Below are 24,835 nucleotides of genomic sequence, written 5' to 3' on the forward strand. Positions count from 1 at the left end.
ACTGCAGTTAAAAGTAAGGGATTGATCCTTCATCTGTAATGAAAAGGGCTAACCAAAATGTGTGGAGCCGATGATGTCTGATAGACTGACTGATTGAGTAAAACACTTCCTGGGGAGATAAAAGATTATAAGGCACCTTTTCGCCCAGCTGCATAAACTTAAACTTTCTGTAAGTTCACGTTTCTACCAGCTCTGCTTTATTAACCTATGAATGGTTCCAGATTAATTAACATAGTTTCCAATTTGGAAAGTAAGTTTTATCCCCCCCTTTTTTTTCCTTCAATGCACTGATTACTTTGAGTCCATCCAGTTGTGACTTCATGTTTCCAATATGCCGTTCAAACCCACCCTACAACTTAACAGCTGGCCAGTCTGCATGTCCAAATCTATAATCTCAAATGTTCCCACTTTTCCCTCTTCCCAATAAGTGCCAAACTCCCAACACAACTGAAGGATAGCATAAAAAAGTGTCTCACTCATAAAAAGATTGCCAGTTTGGAAGTACCCAAGTATTTAATATTGCTTCAGTAAAGAGTTGGAAGAGGAGAAGCGAAGGGAATGCATCACCTATAATCTACATGCAAAGCAGGAGATGCTTTCAAGCAGCTTATGGGACATATTATTAGACTCCTCATTTTTATTAAAATGGGGTTCTAAATCTGTTAGAGATTCCAAAATAAAGAGAGATGGTCAGATCCCGTGTTTCTAAATCCATGTAGAAAATGTTTCCACATCACATTCACTTACTACTATCTCAGAACTACATTCTGTAGCAGCGTGGAATTGCACTGTGGGGAAGTCCCATAACTACATGCATCTCTCTCCTTCCCTCCCTCCCTCCCCCTCTCTCTCTGTGTGTACAGTATACATGTACACAAATGTGTGAATATGTTCCTCAAAACCTGAAGTCTACCAAAACAATGCAGAAGAGCATACTAAGCCATGCTATTTATGCACCAAACAGATGCCATTAAAATAAGCAATGAAGCTGCAATGCTCCAGCAGGCATCTTCCAAAAGCAAGTATTTCCTGTTTGGGCAAACATATATTGGTGGCAGGACATGAGACTACATTTTGGAAGTATATTTCTAAATTGGATTTACTAGCATAGCCTGTTTTGAGTTTTATAATGCCATTTTAAGCCATTGTTTTTATCATAATGAGTGTGAGCCAGACAATGGAGCTATCCTCGGCATAGCGCTAGCTCCCTCCCCATGTTCAAACTGCATTTTTTGGTGGTGCCGTGCTCCTGGGAAAAGAGACTCCCAACAGGTTTACTTACTGACCAGAAATGTCCCATTAATCCATGAATGTGCTTGAGTAACAAGACCTACAGCACATTAAAGCAGCACTGAAATTTGTTTGTAATGGAACAACACAAAGAGACCCATATTTGTTGCTGGCCAGCTGCTTCTCTACAGATGTTTAAACACTATTTTCACATCTCCCGGGTTAAAGTAGTGTACTGGTGAATGCCGCAAACATAACACTAAAAAAAAGTCATGCATTCACAACTACATCTCGAAAGAAGCAAGTTTGCTTATAAACAGAATTTCAGCATCTGTCAGCAATGTCATGGCCCTAGATAGAAAAGGGAAAGAGAGGATTTATCCATGTCTAAACCCTAAAATCATCAGTCATGCATAATTGCCGGATGCACCACCACATAAAAAAACCTGTGAGACTAGGCAGAAGTAAAATTTATTTATTTTCAACATAAAAAGGAATATGAATACTGCAGGCAGCTTGAATGGAAGGGACACATCCATAGTTACAGATCGTCAAAATGTAAGCAATCTGGCCTCTCTTTTGCGGCTTTGATATACTGAAAAATCCATGGCTTGGAGGAGAGCTGTTGTATTTAAAACATTCTAATGTGCTGCTTATAAAACAGAAATTACATTGGGCCAGTGTCAAAAAAAACCCAACTGAACACTGTTGTGGCAATGCAGGTAACAAGCTTATATCTGCAGCATCCTTCTTTCCAGGAAAGTGTTGGAACAGCCAAAAATCAAACAGCCCTTTAGCAAACTAGGTCCTGAATTTCTACAGATAGAGGATAACAAAGTAGAGAGAAAAACTGCAATAGTCAGATTTCTTTAAAATATTCTCATTTCAAAACAAGGGCCCCAATGAATTAGAAGAACTAAGCCAGGGTAAAGATATTTTGTTTCGTTTAAAAAATGATACTCATCAAGCTAGTTTTAAACATTTTGGAAAAATATTCATTGTAGACATAGACATACTTCTGTGGCCTGTCTCCAAAAGGTACACCTCCTTCAAAAGTCAGAACAGGAAGATTTGTCAGACAAAAGTAGTTTGTAACTGTTTCAAAAGTGAGTGTTTTTAGCTTTCAAACTGTGAAAATATGAACATTCTTCACCCCAAAGACGAAACCTCTGGCTGTTGCCACATAGCTTTTTCCATTTTTCCATTTCTTCATTGCCTCTTAAAATAATCTAGGCCTAATCGTTCTAAAGGTTTATGTAGGGGCTGAAAGAACCCCATAAAATCTAAAAGGTCAGAAGTTGTCTTCCCAAGACCATCTGATATTAATCAGCTGCTCAAAACCATGGCAAACCCCACGTCTGTTCAAAGTCATCTCCTTTTAGTAAACGGGTAAAGTTGGTTTCTTGGACCAAGAGCAGCTTTGTGCATAGCTGACTTATGTGTCTTCAGCTGCAAAAATGAGTCCTGGCTGGCAGTTCAGCTCCATTCACACAGATGTTTTATAAAAATGGATTTAGCAAAAGAACTACCACCAGCTTGCCCTTCATCTGCCTTCCTGCACACTGCCCCAGGTTCCTCCACTCACTGATGTCACTTCATCCTGCTCTCTTGTAACCCTGCCTCTATGTTAAAGAAGGAAATAGAGTTGTAGCAACAGCCTGACTCTGTGATCCTCAGGCTGATGAAAAGTGACCAGGTGATGGCTCAAATACAAGCCTGCCCTAAGGCATTGCAGTTCTTTCTACCGTTTCTACAGGGGCAGACAAGTGTGCTAGGAACATCACTAAAGACTCTGCCCACTGTGACTCAGTCTAAGTCTCCTTTCCTCCAGTCTTGTCTCCTTTCAAGAAGCTTCCACTGTCAGTGGGTTTTTTATATGCTGAATCTGTGCATTCATACCCTCCAACATTTCTCTTATGAAAATAGGGACGGCCTAAGGAAAAGAGGGTCATTCTGGGATCAAATCAGGAACTGGGAGGGCTTTTGTAAATCTAGGACTGTCCCTGGAAAATAGGGACACTTGGAGGGTCTGGTGCATTTGGTGTGACTGGGTCATCCAATTACTCTTCATGCTGCAGAATTACCAGCCCTTGAAGGTAGCATTCCCAGCACAGGATCCCACATATAGGCACCAGGGGAGGGAGTCTATTACACTCCCTCACTTTTTTTACGGAGGTAAAAGTACCTCCAGTTTTAATTTGGGTGGGAGAAGAGCACATCTCACTAGAGGGAATTTGGGGAAACACAGAGCTATATCAAACCTAACTGGGGAATTTGGGGGTGCCTGCAACAGCAAATTTTAAAAGATGGAGAGGAAAGCAGCATCCCAAATCCGAGCCCTGTTCCTGGCTCTTAAAAATGAGCTATTGGAAAGGGTACCTGGTGAAATAATTCCAGCAGCCTCTCTTGCCACCCCCATCAGGAAAAACACAAAACTAAAACACACAGAAAGGCAGAAGCTAGAAGCCTGATTCTGGGGAACATAGCCCAAACCACAGTAATCAATACCTCCAGCACAAAAAGCAATATTTTTAGAGCAACTGTGCCAAAAGAAATGGGCGAGCGGGGGGTAACCCAGCTCTGGTTACTATGAGAATAAACTAGTAAATCTTGTGACAGTTGTAAACTCGCTCAGTCAGTTAAACAGAGAGCAACCTTAATAAACATCTTGTGGGGTGGGTGGAGGAAGGACATGACAGCAAGGCGGGTGAGGAGTTGCATTATTTTCATTGGGCATTTTCTGCCTGGAATTGCACATTAGCTTTTCTTCAATTTAGTTCCATGATTGATGGCTGCCAATTGGGACCAGTATGGAAGCAGTCCTACACTTTGTTACTCAATCTGCCACAGGTCTACCAGTCATACAGGTTAGGGCCAGGGCCTGATGCCAGGGTTTAAAAAGCAAGTCCTGCTGCACCGTAAAGGCTAACATGGCTGTCCCTTTGGAATGAAAGAACATGGGGATCCTGTACTGTACTGAAAAATCTTATAGGTCTGAGATTCAGGCTTTGGGCTATCAGATTTGCCATCATCCTGTTAGGTACATCCTTTCACATTTATCCTCCTTTCTGCCAGTCAACAGGATAGAGCTGTTCCAAGCTACAGATCATTTAGAGTCCTATGAAAGAATAAACAAGGCCCCCTTTACACAATACGGCAGCAGCAGACCATTAAAATCATGGTTAGAGCCCAATCCAGCCATCCCTCCACATCAAGAGAAACACAGTCAGAATAACTATTTTTATTTATTGCTTTTATTTATGTATTGGATTTAAAATTGTTCTGTGAACTGGATCGCTACCATTTCTTTTGTTCTCCTGCAGGCTCATTTTCGGGGTCGAGTGAGATTTCCAAAACATTTCTTGTTTCAACAACTATTTTCCATACCAAAACTGGTCACAGAAAGTAAATGCTACTACTATACTCAGCCATCATTCCCCCCCCCCCCTTATCTTGTGTAAGCATCAGAAAGACAAGTTTGCGGGCTGGAAGATAAAAGCATGGGCCCAAAAAAGGAGAGTCAACAGCAGCCTTACCAACTGAGTGAGGCAGGCAAATTTTGATCTGAAGTGGACTATAACAGAACACTGGCACTGTGACAAAAGGAGCTGCTTTATACTGAGTCAGATCATTGGCATGTCTAGCCCAATGTTGTCTAATCTGACTGCAGCAGCTCTTCAAGGTCTTATGTAACCCTGGGATCCTCCAGCAGCAATGGCTAGGGATGGAATCTGGGATTCTGCACCTGAAAAAGGTGTGCTTCACTCACACGGGTTTAATGCAGGGAGTACTCCTCACATGGTTTCTCAGGTGCTCCCAGCTTCTTTTTCAGTGCTAGAAGCTTCTACTTCACAAAGCACATCTACAACCATCAGATTGGTCTAACCCTGCACAAACTTGACTGGTGAATTGTGAGACCTGAGAAACAGCAATTAGGTTTTACAGTTCTATTATAGGTACACCCAAGGGTACAGGCAGACCCAGTGGAACTTTCTACTTTTTCTCTTCAAGTACCATGAAAACACACACACACACACACACACACAGTCATAGTACAAGCTACTTGTGTAGTTTCAAAAGTGGTTTGTTACATGGCATGGGATGCCTGCTCTTCAAGAAGCAACCATATCTTGCTTCAAGTAGCTCAGTGGTACAGCACCTGCCTTGCACTCAGTAGGTCATGGGTTCAATCCACAACATCTGCAGGTAGGGTTAGGAAGGATTCCCGTCTGCAGAGCCGCTGCCAATACAGTGTAGACAATGCAGTTTACTGATCTAGATGGACCAGTGGACTGGCTTGGTAGAAAGCAGCTTCCTACACTCCTAATAAATGGAAGAACCTCTGCTGTGTCAGACCAAAGGTCCACCTTGTCCAGCATCCTACTTCCTATGGCAGACAAACAGCAGCAACTGAGAAGATCACAATCCGGGCATGAAGGCAATGGCCTTCTTTCATGTTATCTACCAATCACTGATTCAGAGGTATGTCATCTCTGAACCTGGAGGCTCCATATGGGCTATCATGGGTCTTATTCTCCTTCGTGGATTTGGTCGAATCCCCTCTTAAAGTCATCCAGATGGTTGATATCCCCACATCATGTAGCAATAAATGCCATGGTTTAGCTGTGAGTTGTGTGGTAAGTATTTTCTATGGAAAGAGGGCCTTCTATTTGCAGGGCGTTTTTGTTATGGGGAAGGTGCAGCATTTTAAACCAGAGAGTCTACTCTCTCTTCTCAGCACTCTACCACTCCATTCTGCTACATGCTTAGACCAGGCCATAGAAGACTTCAAGCAAGAAGCAGGGCCTTTCCCACTACAGCCCCAACACCCAGAGGCAGCACCCCTGTGCACATCACTTTAAAGTTTTTAGGGAGAAATGCAAAGCATACCTTTTAAATTTTTGTTTTAAAATTAATGCTGCTGCATTAATTCTGCAGCTGTTATTTTGTTTTAATTCCCACATTTTGCCATTTTTATCAGTTGTCTAATATGCCTTCACCTAACTAAATAAATAAATAAAAGCAGGAAGAGAAAATGAAAAACCGACATGCTCCATTTGCAAACTGTCTCAGTGGCACATTTGTTGTGGTGTCTTTTTTGTAGCTGGAGAGAGGGCCACCCCTAGGTGAGTTTCTTCTTGGTACACTTCTAATAGGACCATATTGGTGTGTGGTTCCAACAACATCCTACAGATAAAAAGACTTTCCAGTGTATGTATCATCGGCATGCACAGACAAATAAGTACATGCCTATTGGATCCACAAAGCAAAGAAGTAGAAGCTTAGAAGAAAAATCCCCACCATAGATATAGTCGGTGAAGACACAGTGCTAATTAGCTGTCATTTGGGTAAAGGCTATCAAGTTGATCATCTATCAGAATTTTCCAGCAAAAGCAGATTTTGTCATTCCTTGCCTACTATACAGTGGTTAGTGTTAACATGTAACCCAAACCTTCATGTGGGCAAATAAACTTATTTCCTCTCTTTTCGGCTCCATTCCAAACCCCTGCTTTTAATATATGATATACAAACATCCCACAGCCCTGCTTTTAATATAAGCATGAGCCAGAAGGGTCCCGAGAGGACATTCCTTGGGTCAATATTTTGCCATTTATCATTCATGCTTAAATCTATGTAGAAAGCTGAGAAGCTCACAAGATTTGTGAGAATGTGTACATTTCTTGGAGGGGTGGTGGTAGTGGAAAAAGTTTTTTCTGAATGAAATTAAGCATATACTAATAAATAAAATGTGCCTGACTCGGTTCCTATTATAAACTGAAACCACTGATAAATATAAACTGTTCCATGAAACACCTGCAACGCAAAGTCTAACAGATTTATCATGGCAGAAGCATTCATGAACTAGATGTGGGCAAAAAAGGAACACACACAATACCCTCTAGAAACACATTGTGGAAAGGAGAGAGCGGAGACAGATGGCAGAACTTTGGACGAGTTGGAGAAGGGCAAGTTAGAAATAGTATAAACAAACTTGACACTGAATAATCAGGGGTCAAAATAACAATACATGATAGAAACGCTTCTGTGATTGGAATGCAACATTAAGGGATCCTTTATTCAGATATCCCCACCAACCCCACTCAACCCTCGGCTCATCCACAGGAGTAATTCCTCAAGAGCAGCAGTACATTTAACAAAAGGAACACATACGACTTGGATAAAAACTTTTACTCACTCACAGCCTTTATCTAGTGGCCTGTATTTACTAGACACTGCAAGATCCTAGTTTTAGTGATAATAGCTCCCCCTCCCCTGTATATTAGCAGGGGCTGTTCAAACAAAAAAGTGCTCCTAAATTTGACATGAAGAAAACGCAAATGAAACATATCTAAATGCACTTCCTGATGTGGCTTCCCAAGATTTTTTTCTTTTCTCCAGGAAGAGAAAGGTGGTCTATAGTGGCAAGTCGCAGTGAACAGTAGCTGTGGGTACATCAGCAGCAAGGAGCTGTCTTGTTATTGCTGTTTACGTGCTCTTTTATTGTGTTTTGACAATGTTCTTAAGTATTTTCACACTCTAAGTTTTGTTTGAAGGGAAAGTGGGATATATATATTTTTTAGAATAGTGTTAACCCTAATAAATTTAAATAAGGAAGATCAGAAGTTTGCTAATTTCTAGCAAAGGAGGATGCTTTTTACCTGAGCCGCTATAAGAAGATGAGGAAGGTGTCCGTCTTGAAAAGCTTTTCACTGCAAGACTCTGGCCTCGCTGCTTTCGCCGCCAAGCTGTCCGGCACTTGGAATCTATGCTCTGCTTGATCCTGTACCAGTCAGACTCTGTGATTCCAAACTTATAGAAAAGGTGACCTGCAAAGCAAAAAAAATGCACAATGCCAAAATCCATATTTTACAGTTTATGGGCTTCAATTAATGGGCTGTAGATTTAGAAACATGTGATGGCCACCTAAGCCAACTTCTGCCACTTCCATTTTGTACATATATGGATCATACCTGCATACCCAGCACAAAGGCACTCAGAGCTCATATGAAAACAAACTTATGTTTTATAAGTTTAACAAACACGGCTTCTTCCAAAGAATTACAGTGGTACCTCGGGTTAAGTACTTAATTCGTTCTGGAGGTCTGTACTTAACCTGAAACTGTTCTTAACCTGAAGCACCGCTTTAGCTAATGGGGCCTCCTGCTGCCGCCGCACCACCGGAGCCCAATTTCTGTTCTTATCCTGAAGCAACGTTCTTAACCTGAAGCACTATTTCTGGCTTAGTGGAGTGTGTAACCTGAAGCGTATGTAACCTGAAGCATATGTAACCCGAGGCACCACTGTATGGGAAATGCAGTTTGGTTAGGGCACTGAGAATTCTATGTACGAAATGCCAAGCATCCCTCACTAAACTACAGTTCTCTGGAATGTTTAATAAACCAGTTTAAGCATGATGATGCCTACAGCCAGTTTCCCTCAACAGCAGGATGCCTTAGACGAGCACCAGGCCTGTCAGAACTGCACATAGTGTCTCTTCTTCAAAATTTCCAGGGAAGGAAATTTCACAACTCTTCTGGGCAACTTCATAGCTCAGTGACAGAACATTTGTTTTGCATATATAATGTCCCAGGCTCTAGTCCAGTTAAAGGAGACCCTGGAGAGAAAATGCAAATCAGAGCATGGGCTAGATGGGCCAGACTGAGGATGAGGGAGCTTCTGATAGCTTTGCAAGGCCCTGTATCCAAACACTGCCCCACACAAAATACTCCCACAGTTTACCTGGTGCACATAAAGCAGCTACCACTTGTGGCACACATGACATTTCCTCCACTGCAGCTGCCTCCACATGGCAGAAGAAAGGATTCTCTCCATGTCCCTGCAAACTGATCACCCAACCCATCCTAGCCCAGTATAAAGAGAAATATATTGCTCTCACTAGGCAACAGTTGCAGAACTGATAAATGCAAGGAAGTGTTCCTTGTTTTCAAAAGCAGGTCTTCTATCCTGATACCAGCTGAGGGGTCCTTAGCAACTGAGAGGAAGGAATAGCAACACTGGGCAATGCTTGCCTCAGCAATGACTGCAGCCAGCTCCACCAGGGCTGACAATAGTTTAAACAAAGGCTGAGTCTGAAAAGAGAGCGACCACAGCAAATATGGAAGGAACCCATGGCTTAAGCTTCCAGGAGAGTACCATCAAAAAAATAAATGGAAAACTAATGCATTAGACACAGTCAGCATTTCAGAAGTTCCCAGTTAAAACCCATCTTGCTATTTTAATTAAAGCATCATGTCACAGTACCCACAATAAGCGGGCCAATTTCTTGCTAGAAATTACAGCAGGGCATGTCTCAGCTACATGTGGCAGAGCTACACATTGGAATGGCCAGGATCACACCAGGAACTGAGGGGCTGAGAACTGGATTCCACCATCACACCATACATAGGGAATGCAAAGCATATTTTAAGAGATACTTCTGTATTTCTTTCTGCCAGAGAAATACGGGGACGCAGTTTCTGTTGAAGATTTAGACATCAGGAAGGGTTGGAATGAAACTCCCAGGGCAATAGCGAGAGTGGTGAGCTTCCTCCCTTCAGGAAAGGACTGCATATTCTCAGTAGAGCATATCCTTTATACGCAGATGGCAAGGCCAGCATCAGGGATCAGCAGAAGGTCTCTGGTTCAAAGCCCAGCAAGACTTCAGTTAGAAGGATCAGGCAGCAGGCAATGGGAGGAATCTCTCTGCCTGAGCCCCACTGCTGCCAGTCAGAATACAGTCATACCTCGGGTTGAATGTGCTTTGGTATGAGCACGTTCGAGTTGCGCTCCGCGGCAACCCAGAAGTAACGGAGCGTGTTACTTCCAGGTTTCGCCGCTTGCGCATGTGCAGACGCTCAAAATGATGTCACACACATGTGCAGAAGTGGCGAGAAGTGACACGCGCATGCGCAGATGTGCCGTCACTAGTTACGTTTGCTTCTAGATGCGAACGGGGCTCCGGAACGGATCCCGTTCGCATCTAGAGCTACCACTGTAAACAATAATGGGCTAGAGAGATAAATATTCTGGTCCTACATAGCCCTTTGGTAACCCCTTCCAAAGGATAGAAAATGCTGACAGATCCAGGCCTCATGCCCATATTGAGCATACTGTCCATCTGAATGAAATGTAAAATGCTCCCTTGAACATTACAACAATAGCACCTATAAATGCTATTCTGCATTAAGGCAAGTGATAGAAGTTTTTAACATTATGCATGGCATGGAGAAAGTAGATAGAGGCAGGTAACACTACATGGACATCTAATGAAGCTGAATATTGGAAGATTTGGGGTGGATAGCATAAAGGAGGCAGTGATGGTCACCAACTCGAATGGCTTTATGGGAGGACTGGACAAATTCGTGGAGGATAAGGCTATCAGCGGCTACTAGCCACAATGGTCATGCTCTGTCCTCCACAGTTGGAGGCAGTAATGCTTCTGAAGACCACTTGCTGAGAACCACAGAAAGGGAGAGTGCTCTTGCACTTAGGTTCTGCTTGAGGGTTTCCCACAGGCACCTCATTGGCCACTGTGAGAACAGGATGCTGGATTAGATGGGCCACTGGCCTGGTCCTGCAGGGCCTTTCTCGTTGTTGTTTTTTTACACTCAGAATCCTTCCAGAAGCAGCAGTTGGTCAGGCTCAACAGCTGTTACACAGAAAATTACGTTAAGAAGGAACATAGAAGGCAATAACAAATTCTTATATTAAACTAATAACATTCGACAATAGAATTCAGAGAGCAGTAGATAGTAATAATAAAAAACAAAGAGGCATAAACACGGCTGACGCTGGTCCTTTGCCTGGAGGCTTCAATTCTTCCGTGCTGGTCATGCATCACTCTCATATTGAAATCATTTTGAAGAGAATAATTGTTAGTGCATTGCAAGTATTTGTTGCTTAGTTTATACCAAAACTGGTGTGGGGTGTGTGTGCGTGCGCGAACATAATTCTCTTTCAAGGAATCTGAGCAACATAGCCATCTAAAACTCATGAACCTATGCTTCATGACATTGTTGACCTTATCAAGACTAGGGAGGGACCTTCTCATCTGCTGTCTAAAAGCAGGTTCATGCAATTATTTGACATTCACAGGAATGCTTCTTCTACATGATGTCATAAGTTCAAAAGAGTGGGCATTGTGTCAAAATTGATTACCTGTGTAGTCCTCCCCGCCCCCAGTCATAATGGAATATGATAGAGAACATAACAGAACAATCTTACTCAGAAGGATGTCGACTCAAAAGTAAGCTCCACCAGGGATTTCAGGATTTCTTGGTATATGATTAAGTATTTGAAGGCACATATTGGCCACATTTAGTGGTCTTGCAGACTTGTGTACCAATTTTGGGAAGAGGTGTAGCATCAGTCCAAGTATAAGGGCAAAGAGAAAGAACCAGAAGTTTCAGCAAAACCAGAGAGCGATTCCAGATGCATATATGATCACTGAACCAAGGTGAACAGACAGAATGTCCAATAGCAGAAGACAGAAAAGGAAGACCTTCAACAACCAATCAATATTATGCTTGGCAGTTTCAAAATGGGATTTAGGTGGCAGGTAGAAGGGAAAGCTCATAAATTATCTGAGGAATCCTGTTTCCACCCATCATTCTGAAGGATGAAAGTGTTCTCAAGCACTTATATACGGTAACTTTTATTATGTATCCAACCTGACCAAAGCTATGCTGCTCTTCACTGACAAGGGATCCATCAGGTGCACTTGGTGGCTCTATGGATATGGATAATTACTACAAACCTTCCTTCTGTCCAATTCTCCTCAAATTTCCTTTCTGGGGAATGCGAGGGGAAGTAATCATTGGAAGATACTTGTGCAAACGTTTGTGCAAGCTAAGCAGAGAGGGAGAAAAACCACAGACTGTACATGAATACACAGCTGTGTGAATACACTGCATTACTTTCAATGGAATGTACATATCTACTGTATGTGCATTCCCATCCCTAAGTGCAACTGGATGAATATGGGCAAAGCCTAAAGTGAAATATGAAACTAGCAAACTTATTTACTTTATTTGAACCTGCAGCTGGCACTTTTAAAGACAATCTGTGCACTTCCACAGTTTCAGACACAGGTAGGTAGCCATGTTGGCCTGCCGTAGTCAAAACAAAATCAAAAAGTCCTTCCAGTAGCACCTTAGAGACCAGCTAAGATTGGTATGAGCTTTCGTGTGCATGCACACTTCTTCAGATACCAGAAGTGTGCATGCACACGAAAGCTCATACCAATAACAAACTTAGCTGGTCTCTAAGGCAGTGTTTCCCAAACTTTTTTGGGCAACGGCACACCTGTTTACTGAAAAAAAATCTCGCGGCACACCACCATTAAAGCCCCGCCCCGTGACGTCAGCGCGCAGCGTCACGCCGGGAGGGACGCACGAAAGTGAAAGTTTTTTCCCTCCCCCCTCAGTCCCTCGCTCGGAATTCAGCTTGTTTGGGGCATCGCTCCGGCTGCTCCCTCTCCCGCCGCGCAGGAGCGATGCCTCTCTCTGGCTCTCCCTCCGCGCAGTCTACGGAGACAAAGCGAGAAATGTAAGACTAAATCTAAGTGAATCAATAAGAAAGGAGGATATGATGGTATGTAAATTAGACGGGCAGGTTGAGATGACAGGAGGGGCTGGGATGGATGCGGCTCTGTAGGAGAGAGGGGCAACCCGGGCAGCGGCTGAGAAACCCGCTGCGTCCGCCGGTTTCCACTTATTCTGCCCCGCGTGGGGAAGAAGGCGGGAGGCCTGTGGCAGGAGCTCCGCCCCGAGGGTTGTCTTCTGCTGCGCCGGGTGAGAGGATCCGTCGCTAAGCCGGACACACGCACGCTCTTCTCCGCCCAGAGGTTCGGGAGCGCACGCAGCTCGGGCTCGGCTGAATCTCCCACCAAGCGCCTCCTGCTCGCCGCTGCTCTTGGCTCCAGCCTCCCTCGCTTTGCGCGCCGAGCGGCTCCTCGCCGCCGCCGCCCCGCCTCTCGCCGCCCGACTCGCCCGCCTCCCTCCAGGCATCTCGCGGCACACCAGCCGATGTCTCACGGCACACTCGTGTGCCGCGGAACACCGGTTGGGAAACACTGCTCTAAGGTGCTACTGGAAGGACTTTTTGAATCTGTACATAAACGCTTGCAGTGTGAACTTTGTTTTTCACCCCTTTTCAAATGGCACATGTGGTTGCACATAAAGGTGAAACAGCCAAACAGATGGATAGTCATAGATAGGATACCCAGTAATGGTGTGTGTGTGTGTGTGTGTGTGTGTGTGTGTGTGTGCAGGGCCGGCCCACACATGAGGCAAGTTAGGGTGATCATCTCAGGCAGTAGTATCCACAGGGGCAGCAGATCTGGCCTCTAAGGAATGCACCGTCCACTGCTGCTGCCGCAGCCACGGTAACAGCAACAGTTGCAGCATCCTCCTTGGAGGTCAGATCTGCCTCCTCCTCAGCAGCACCCACCCAAATGCCACCTCTAGAGCAGCCTCTTTGCAAGTAGGAGGCACTACGGCTCTCCTCCCACTCCTAAGGTAAAACTGGTGGGGGCTGCCTTCTGGGGTCTCCTGGGCACTGCACCCATCCAGTGTGATTCAAAGCAACCCTCACCCCCCAAATGGCCTTTGATTTCCACTTCAACCATTGAGTAAGGTTAATTTGATCTCCCCCCCCACACACATTTCTAATGTAGATCTTCACCCCTTCTTCCCTGGTGGGGTGGGGTGGGGATGCGCCTCAGGCACCAAAATTTCTTGTGCCAACTGTGTGTGTGTGTGTGTGTGTGTGTTTATCATTCCCTATCAAATCTGTCTCCCACAGCTTGATTTTCTCTTTTTGAAAACAAATTGCAGGAGATCCTACCATGTATTTCCTGCTGTCTCATCTAATTGCACTATGGTATTCTCAACCAAGATAAAACACCTTTTAAAAACAAAACAAGTACCTCAACAAACCTATCACTAATGTACCAGCAACTTGCACATTGTCAAGTCTGACTTCCCAGTCTGTAGCAATAAATTAGTAAACAAACAATGTTTATATTTTTAAAGGAAACCTGATTCAATTTTGACATCTCAGAATCTGTAGATGGAAAAAACTGAGGAAGATATTTCCACCCCCACTAATTTGTGTGTGCTCTTGCTCCCGCCCCCCATAAATATATATCTTAAAAATGTAAAAGCCTTCTTGAGACATCCTGTTACATAAGCTCTTTTCCACAGCATCACAGAATTCCAGCTGGATGGCAAAAGCCACCCTATGTGCCGCCAAGAAAAACTAACTTAGGAATCAACAACACAAATTTCTCCCCTTCCAAAGGAGCTTGCGGCCTTGGAAAGCCCTGGCGTGACAGAAAACCAATGGATACGTAAAATTATTTACATTTTGCCAACAATGATACCAGCAGCTCCAACTGTTGATGGTTTAACTCTTTCAGGGTGACAAAGAGAGTGTGTCTGAAAAGAATGGGCAATGCAACTTTCTGGAATTCAATTTACGAGTGTTCATGAACTCATCACTTTCCTTGAATCACGCAATGTATTTTCCAGATGAGCTGTACATTAATTCTCACGCAAGGCAACAGCTCGCATTCAGCGGCGAGACTGTTTTTCCTCTCTCAATGACAACAGGGATTAAGTGATTCCAGGGATGCCTTCTGACTTCTAAATCCTATAAGAGAAAAATCACATGCCAGACGCTACAGCCATAACGATCTGGCACAAACCAGGATGCAAAGAAATTCATCCACCACTCTTTTCCCACCTGCTTTTTCATCCACAGAGGAAGGTAGGAATTGCAATAAGAAGAGCCCCATCCTGTCAGGTACCCAATAACTCAGTCCCTGTCCCTCTGCTGCAACAGAAGGCAAGACAGGAAGAAGCAGGAGGATGACAAAGTCTACAAAGGACCTAGCGCTACTTGCTATAAATCATATACACCAAGCTCCGCTCGTAGGTATGCAAAAATGAAAACTGAGCAATTAAAACTGGAGTTGTAATACAACCACTTGGATCTTTTGTAGGTGCACAAAGCATTTGACAGTGACCCCTACCACCTGCAAAAATGAGCTTCTTGGCCAGGACCCATATCTTGAGGGGCTCTTGCCTCTCCAAGGGAAGAAATAGCTACAGTTCTGAGCCAATGATCAACCGCTTAGTGTCTTTTAAGATATCACTATGCCTACACTGCCAAGGACATTTCACCACTTGGCAGTACGAGTGTTCATTGTAAATTAAAAGGCAGAGAGTCAGTGGCTGGATAAAGTTTTGAATATGGCAAAAACAACTGAAAAAATAGTAGGTTTCCAAAGCTTGAAAGGAACACACTGTTGTACTGTACGTTAGCAAACATCACCATAAAAAAAAGATGCACAGCACACATCACTGGGAAGATTGAGAAGGGATGAGAATCCCAGCAAATGAGGAAAAGGTTGTGCAAGCAGTAAAAAAAGATGGGCTAATGAGCCACTGTAAAGAGGTTGGTGTGGGTGTCCAACTAGTGGGACAAGCAGAAAATAAGAGACTCAAAACTACACAGACACCCCTCAGAACACATCCACATGCTCTAGCTGCTTTTCCATCAAAGCAGTTTTCACAGAACTGCAGAGATATGAGATGGTGATGAACAGATCGAGGCAAGCATAACAATGCTGTTACGGCTTCCTAGATTTTGGTCAGGTTCTGTACTAATGGGGCTCAATCCCTTAAGAAGATCTCCAGCACAAGGACCACTGAAATGAATAGGAGTTGGGTAAGTTTTTCTTCCTCTCTTAAAATACTAGAACTCAGGGTCATCCAGTGAAGCTTATTGAAAGCACACACAAAATGCTGTATAGCATACACTTAATTTATCCAACTGAGTGCCACATTTAGACAATTTCATGGAAGTCGAATGGTCTATTCACGGCTCTTAGTTGTGATGGTTAAATGGATCTTTCCTTTTAGAAGCAGAGTATCTCTGAGAACCAATTGCTGGGGAGCAACAAGAGAGTGATGTTGCCCCCATGTCTAGATGGTGGGGTTTTTTTCTGGAGGAATCTGGTTACCAAGAGAAGACAGGATTAGATGAACTCTGCTGTGATTCAGAGGGGCATTTTTTAAGTTATTAAGAGCACAGTGGTACTTATATTAAACCTGTATTGAAACCTCCTTGGAACAGAGGAGAACCCAATTTAAAACCAACTGGGAGAGAGCACTGAAGAGCAAATGAAGCTTTGGGACAATCTCACTGGTGAAAAGTGATATACAAATTTTATGAATATAAATTATAGTAATTGTTTTGGAGCAAACCATGTTTAAGACCACTTCTTTCCATTTCTTGTTTTTCTAGGAACTGAGTGGCTTCTTGATATAATATTCTGCATGATTTAGTGGAACAATATTCTGTTTGTGACCAACAACCAAGAAAACTGCTAGTAGAAATAACTAGAGAGTTAAATTCATTTATTTTGCATTCTTGAATGATGGACAGCCTGTGGTAAATGTGATGGGGGAGGCAAGGGTACAATGCACCACTGCCAGTTATTCATTTCCTTATATTGCTCTACTTGTTTCAAACTGCAACTAGCCAGTGACACCACATGGAAGCAAGAACAGGGGGGCAAAATGGGAAGATGCCAGACAGCAACGTTTAATGAGTTTACAGGGGTCAGCAAACTTTTTCAGCAGAGGGACGGTTCACTGTCCCTCAGACCTTGTGGGGGGCCAGACTATATTTTGGGGGGGGGGACACGAACGAATTCCTATGCCCCACAAATAACCCAGAGATGCATTTTAAATAAAAGCACACATTCTACTCATGTAAAAACACCAGGCAGGCCCCACAAATAATGCAGAGATGCATTTTAAATAAAAGGACACATTCTACTAATGTAAAAACACGCTGATTCCTGGACCGTCCACAGCCGGATTGAGAAGGTGATTGGGCCGCATCCGGTCCCCGGGCCTCAGTTTGCCTACCCATGGTTTATATCAAGCTGCCAGTCCATATGGTTTTCCTCAGAACTACAGTTGGAGAGAACATGCAGCGCGATCCTGAGCACGTTCACTCAAATGCAAAGCCTGCTGGATTCCAAGGGGTTTTGGCATGCAGAGGGCTGCGGCCTTCATCATTTGCATCTATCTTTTCCCCTCGCCTTGAAATGTGTGACTGCCTCCCTCCATATGGCAGGACTGAACTGATTTACAAAGAGCTGTTTGAAATTGAAGCCAGGTTCTGGCAGCTTCAATAAAGAGGAGAAAGTGTTTGCAGAGAAGCACCACAACAGCAATCCAGGCTCCTACTTCAGGGCAGTTGGCTGTACAGATGTTGGAGGCGGGAGTTTGGATGCTTCAGTTCTGGACATATGGACCAGCTGACTCCTGCAAGCCTTGGAGACTTCCTCTTCTGAACACACCAAAAATGCTATTCACAAAACACTTGGGCTGTTTTATGCCTCATTATGACATTGCATATTTGAAAGAATTAAGTTCAAGAAAAGCAGAGTTCACAAATTTTGGCTGACCTTAGTGGCCAACACCAATCTGTGGTCACCTAGACCTTGACCCTCATACACAAGGGGAAAACCTTGTCCAAAAATGCAGCAAAGAAGCAGTGACACTCTCTTGCTACCATTGCTAACCCTAAGCTTAGAGCTGGGAGTTGGGACACTGGTTTGTTCCTGGAATTGCGCTGTGTGGAGATGCAAAAAACGAAGTCCCACCTCCCTCTCCACCTCATACCTCCAAGTACAGTGGAACCTTGGGTTGCAAACATGATCCGTGCGGGAGGCACGTTTGCAACCCGCAGCGTTTGCAACCCACGGTGTCGTGTCTGCACACGCGTGTGACGCAATTCAACACTTCTGCGCATGCGCAAAGTGTGATTTAGTGTGTCTGCGCATGCACGAGTGCTGAAACCTGGAAGTAACCCGTTCCGGTACTTCTGGGTTCGGTGCATCCATAACCCAAAAACGCGCAACCCGCAGCATTCGCAACCCCAGGTATGACTGTACCAGGGAAGTGTGGTGCCAATACAGACCCCAGGTTTCCAGGAAGGGGTAGGAATGTCCCCACAATTGCACCCAGTGCCTCTAAAACACAGCCAACTGCATAATAGAGAAATCCCTGCCCAACCCCAAAGATGGGAGTAAACATAGGCATGGCAAGCTTGCAAAAAGGTGGTGGAGCACTCACCATGGTAAGCAAAATTGTAGATTCCTGAGAATATGTATAGAGAATTGTAGAGAAAACATATTATTTATTAAGTCTGTAATATTAGAAATGGTTCCACACAGATCCAGCGAACCTTGTTGAAGCTAACCCACTCTTGCTAGATTTGGAATGTCGATGAAAAAATTCACTATTAATTTTAAGTATGTTTTCAGCATTCATGTTTCTGGGCACTCAGGTATAATTTCATACACTCCTGTTCTTTAAAGAAAGTTGGGCAGGGGGTCCCCAAGGCCAACAGGAAGTAACTTTCAACAGCTCATCTGGTGTGAGCAAAATAAAGATTTGTTCAACAAGTTGGTTGAGGATACTTAACGAGCATTTGAGTAAAACAAGATAGCAAGTTCAGCATGAGAACAGCTTTCATTTTTGGTTCCGCAGATGGAATCCAAGTGTTCCGTGCACAGTTTTTATTAGTGGTAAGGCTCAGAAATGGCAGGCACGCCCGTTTCCTCTGGCTCAGCTTGGCTTCTTATTACAGTTCATCAAGCAGAGGCTGTTGTGGTGAGCCTCATCAGTTTCCAGATTTAACACCTGGCCCAGGGATGCTTAGTGGAAAGCAAGGGAGTAGGAGCAACTCCCCAGGTTAATAGCAGAAATATGAACATTATGAGTTACAGCATGTGCTCAAATAGATTTTTATTAATAGAACTCTGGTTGAGCAGAACATGCAACAAATGTTAGGACTTAATAGAAACTACCATCAAGTGCAGAGCAGAAAATGAGGCTGATACTTGGGTAATTGGAAATGAATCTAACTGAAACTGTGATGCACTCAAGGGACTCTGACCTAACAGCCCTTTTTTTGGGTGAAATGATGATGATGATGATGATGATGATGATGATGATGATTTTATATGCCATCTATCTGACTAGATTACTCCAGAAATTCTGGGGGGCTTCCAACAAAACAACTGACCATATATTTGTTATCTAAGCTTCGACTGACTGGCTTCTTATATTACAATGTATGCAAGAAGCCTGGACAGTGGGCAAATAAACAGATGGACAATTTCACAAGATGGAAGAGAACACTGAAGTGAATATTCTATCAAAAATCAAGCAGGATTCAAATGTGTTCCCCATTAAATCCATTTGGGTGGTCTGCAACTTAGCAGAAAAGGAGTAGGGTACTTCATCACACAGGAGCAGCTCACACCTCTTCTGAGGAATGCTCACTCCCAATCCACTTGACATTGTTTTCATATCTCTAGGACAGCTTGCCTATCTGTGAAAGCATTATCTTTTCTATTGTCAGCTTTATACTATACAGTTCTAAGCTTTATACTATATAGTTCGATCCTCCCAAGATTTTCCCTCTTCTTTTTTATGCTATCCTGATGTTTTAAACAACATCAACGTTAGATGGAATAGTTCTATAGTACCTGCAAATCATACACCCTTAGATGAAGTTCATTCTGATTTAACAGGGAGAACGTAGAAGCTTATTTTCCTTGTTCTATTTTGATAGGGTTGCGTAATCTGAGTTTTAGGTTGCAGCAGTCTGTCTGGGCTACTTTAAACACTGATGGGTTCCAGATGAAACACACCCAAGAGCAGATGAATTAAGCCGATAACAGGTTCAATATAGAGGGCCAGGCTGTTACACTCTGTTTGACATTATACAGATTATTATTAATAATAATTTTATAAAGATGCATTTTAAAATTTGCTATTTCTTTCTGCTGTGCTGTGTTTCTGGTGTCCACTTCTGGAATTTTTCAGCACCTTTGCCAAAGGAGTTTAACTTTTTGTAAATGTCCCCTGGGGTGGATGCCAAGCATGGCTATCATGCTCTTTCGTAGTGCCTCAAGTCATACTCCCCGTAACACCCCAACCTCTCCTTTAATATACTCTTTCCTACTCCTTCGTTATATTGCTGAAGAAAGCAAAACTGCAACACCATGAGATAACTACTCAGAATCTGGTAAAACTTACAACTGCTGATTTCAGGATCCTCCACAAACTCCCCCCACCCTTTCCCTTTTTGTTTGGAAGACCTTTGAAGTATGTATGCCATGTACAACATGAGTGACATTTTATGTCCAGAGGAAGCTTTGGCATTTTGCCATGGCCCATCAATAAAAATATGAACGGTCATCCTCTATATTGCCAAGGAGATAATTTAAAATCTCAGCATTATTTGTTAAGTGACTTCCCCTGTACCAGAAGCAACAACAATTCCTTATCAACCTCAACTTTTCTAACTAGCATCTGGAATACTTATCTAAGCATTATTTATTTTAATCTAAAACATTTCTATCCCGCCTTTCAGTACAAAAATACGTAACATACACCAAAGGGAAGCGATAAAAAAACAACAACCAAAAATAATCAGCAGTCAGAAAAGCTGTAAATAGCAATAAAACAAGGAGGAGAACATTAAAGTAGTATATACTAAACTGTCAGGATAATAAAATTATCTTCACCTGATGCTTGAAAGCTAATAAAAAGTCAACACTGGATGAGCATTCCTGGAAAGACCATGCATCTATTGGGGGTGCTGCCACAAAGGCAGCCCAGCACCTGGAAAAGAGCCACTGATGCAGGCCTTAGAGGATGGTTAGCTAACACTTGGGAGCAGGTGGTCCTTAAGATACTCCAATCCCAAGTTGCATAGGCAATGTATCATTTTCTTTAAACATTGAGGCTGGACTTTTTTAAAGGCACAAATTTGCAGTGGTTCTTGTCAAATATCAAAATATCCAAGCCTATATTTTCAATTACACATATACTCCTAACTGCTGCCTATCAGATTTCGCCCCCATCCCCAAATCCCCTTATTTTAGTAGCATTGATGTAACGAGTTACTAAAACCATACTGTTTGCCTGAATCATACAGACATCAATTAATTGCCCCAAAGTTTCTCTCTGCAACCTCCACTGCCATTACAGCAACAACCAAATGAAAGCATATACCTCAAGAAGATAAATGCTTTGTGGGAAAGCTTATGCAGTATATCAAGAATTTTTAATAAGCATATTTCCCTGAGTTTGGAAAGTGTGGCTTCGGAGTACTATATACTTTTCAAAATATTTTCTATTAAATACAGATTTGGTTGGGGGCTCTTTTCCCAGAAGAAGGAAAGGGACAAAAATCTTTCCACTGACAAGCTGAAAGAAGAGACTTGAGTAAAAGGCGACTTTGGCAATCACGCTGTGTGGCTGGCATTTGGTGATGACATTCATTCAGCATCCAAGCTGAAAATAGCATGGTGGGAGTGCCATTCTAGAGAAAGGTACAAAGTAGGACCAGACTGACCCACATACAACTTGAACATGTCCATTATGGGTCAGCAGGTCCAGAGAGGGACCAGTACAAAAGAGGTTCCCAGGAATTATGGAGGAGGAGGAGAAGGAGGAGGAGGAGGAGAGTTTGGATTTGATATCCCGCTTTATCACTACCCGAAGGAGTCTCAAAGCAGCTAACATTCTCCTTTCTCTTCCTCCCCCACAACAAACACTCTGTGAGGTGAGTGGGGCTGAGAGACTTCAAAGAAGTGTGACTAGCCCAAGGTCACCCAGCAGCTGCATGTGGAGGAGCAGAGATGCAAACCCTGTTCACCAGATTACGAGTCTACCGCTCTTAACCACTACACCACACTGGATGCTTCGACTTCCATAATATTCAAGTGGTATTTTCAGAGTTGCTGGTGGATCTCCCACTGCCCTTGAAAATGGTATATGAACCAAAAGTTTTAACCAGAAATCTTCCAGCACATGTTGCCAGATCTCTGCTAGAAGCCAACAGTCTTGTCTTATTCCAAGGAAACTCTGGAGTTTCAGCAGAGTACAGAGTCCACATACCAAACCATGGCTTGCGCTGACTGTGATTCAGAACCCAAACCATAGTTTTGAGCTTCTAGATGTACAATAAACCATTGTTTAGAGCTACTTGTCTGTTTTCATTATCCTTTCTATCAGCACTCAGTACAGTGGTACCTCGAGTTACAAATGCCTCAGGTTCCAAACTCCACTAACCTGGAAGAGTTACATTGAGTTGAGAACTTTGCCCCAGGATGAGAACGGAAATCGTGTGCCGGTGGCGCAGCGGCAGCAAGAGGCCCCATTAGCGAAAGCACGCCTCTAGTTAAGAACAGTTTCAGGTTAAGAACGGACCTCCGGAACGAATTAAGTTCGTAACTAGAGGTACCACTGTAATGGCTGAAATTATAGTTTGTCAATGGAGGCATCACACCAAACATTAGTTAATGCATGGATAACAAGCCCACTTCAAACTATGCTTTTTTATTCTAGTTTGCTGCCCAGTTACAAACTGTTGTTTCCCAATTCAGACATCATAGCAAAACAAAAAACAAAAATCTTCATTAACCATGGTTTGGTGTGATGTGCAAATTTAGTTAGTGGTTTCCCTTTTCCCTGGGGCAAGAATAGGGGACCTATGACCCTACAGATATTGCTGGACTGCAACTCACATCATTTCTCCTATCATTCCCCACTCTGTCCTTGGATAAGAAAAGAGCCATAGCGACCTTTACTTCTCCTCTCAAAAGCAAGAGCAAAGAATGAGGAAATACAGTGGCTAAGGGGCCAACGAATACACACAACAATTACAGGGTGGAAGTGGGAGCTACGTGCTCTTGAAATTCACCCTCTCCTTACTTAGTATTATCCCTGCTGTGTTGCCTTATCAGGTAACAGACTGTTCCTTGCAGGCCTTAATCTTCCTCCTCGCTTGATTGCTTGGGGGCATTGCAGGCACCCCTGTAAAAACCTGAACCCTACCTTCCAAACCTGACTTTGCATTCTTCCTAACTAGCAGAACTTAACCACCTCCTAAGTATTCATTCCTAGCTGGACAGAAAACACAGACTTCAGCTCTTAAGAGGGTTTTATTGAAGTTGTATGTCAGTTTAAGTTTTTCCTTAAATAGAGGAATATATAGTTTTACGAGCAGCAGTGAAATTTGCTCTAGTTCTGTGCATTTCAACATGAGCAACATTCAATCTTTTGAAATGATGCATGTGGAAAACAAGAATTAAATGAGCTTGTCCTGTTTGGATCTCTGTTTCTGATCAGCTCAAAACAGAGAATGTATCTGCTTTGACTGCTTTGGCTGCTGTTTCCAATCTGTGGCTATCCTGAATACTTGAGCAACATCTGTGTTTTGAGATGCAGCTATTATTACTACTAGGTTTCATTTTTTCAATCACCTCCTCCATCAGGAATGTGTGCTACACCTGGGTATGTTCTCTAACTGCAAGCTAAAATGAATTCAGAGTGACACCATGAACCGAAACAGGACTTGAGATGCTGCTACAGGGGAGCCATTGAGTGCATTACAACCCTAATTGGTCCTTGAGGAACTTGCCTTTAAAAGAAGCTAGCAAAACATCTGCCTGGAGGTAAGGGGAAACAAACCGGTTTCCAACATCTGCAAAAATACAGAGCTGGAATCTGATCATCTGAGGCAGCTGAATCCTTTAAATGTGAATTCACTGATTTCAGAAATTACAAAGCAAACCCCCTGCATAGCCACCAACTTCTGATGCTTTCCACAGCAGCAGGTGGGAAACTGATAGGTCATGTATGCCCAGACTGATGAAGTCTTTGGTCTAGACGTCAGCCACACAATTGCTAACCCAGAGCACACATCACCGCAAGACAGAGTTGGTCTCAAACTTCCTCCCAGTCAAGTCCGATACATCTTCCAAACAAATTTCAGTGGGACTGGTGCAGAAATGTCAGAGTGGTTCTGGGAGACAACAGCCATTCTGCACCATCATGACAGGGCTGCTGGCAAAGGTCCTCTGTAAGCCTGGACCGTATGATACTTGGAAAGAACCCACTGAGCAATACAATAATCACACACGAATACACCACACACACAAACAGAAGGAAATAGGAAAACATTCTAATCTATATTTGCTACATATCGAACTTCATCTGTCTCTCTGAACTGTTCAAGAACAAATTGTAAAGTATGTACTAATGGCAGGAGTTCCAAATTCCTAAGGGAACGTATACTTACAACGGATGCCGTAAATCATGAGAGGATCTAGTTGTTTCTTCCCATGCTTCCCCTGCCCCGAAAGGTTGGAGATGGCCTGGATTTCCCGGTGAAAGAGGTAATCAAGCAGCGTCAGCGCCATCTTCTCAGCAGTGCGGCAGTTGGTGCTAATGTGCAGCATGTCTGCTGGCGTGATGGGGCAACGCACCCGCATCTCAGGGTTGATTTCATCTCCCAGCCACGTCCCACTGGGATAATCCTCTAAAAAATACACATACAGGATATTTTATATCACATTATTAGAGAGTAGCCAGACTTTTGGTATTTCCCATTCCCCCCCTAGGATTTTTGGGAAGGTATGATAGCATGTGAAGTAATTAATATTTATTATTCTTGTTTCTCGCATTTCTATCCTTCCTTTCCACACAACTGTAGATCCCCA

At 43.3% G+C, this 24,835-nt stretch overlaps 1 protein-coding gene across 6 annotated transcripts in view; it reads right to left on the bottom strand.

Annotated features, from left to right (window-relative positions):
* Positions 1–24,835, bottom strand: part of BANP (BTG3 associated nuclear protein) — a 151,667-nt gene that overhangs the window by 74,259 nt on the left and 52,573 nt on the right. For all 6 annotated transcript variants that reach the window (XM_028739943.2, XM_028739944.2, XM_028739945.2 and 3 more), the window contains exons 7-8: positions 24,415–24,654; positions 7,890–8,057 (exon numbers count right to left, since the gene is read on the bottom strand). In XM_028739943.2, coding sequence (XP_028595776.1) covers positions 7,890–8,057; positions 24,415–24,654 — 408 coding nt within the window. The remainder of the gene's footprint in view (positions 1–7,889; positions 8,058–24,414; positions 24,655–24,835) is intronic.

Source organism: Podarcis muralis, chromosome 7 (genome assembly GCF_964188315.1).
Source record: "Podarcis muralis chromosome 7, rPodMur119.hap1.1, whole genome shotgun sequence".
In the NCBI taxonomy this organism is placed as follows: Eukaryota; Metazoa; Chordata; class Lepidosauria; order Squamata; family Lacertidae; genus Podarcis; species Podarcis muralis.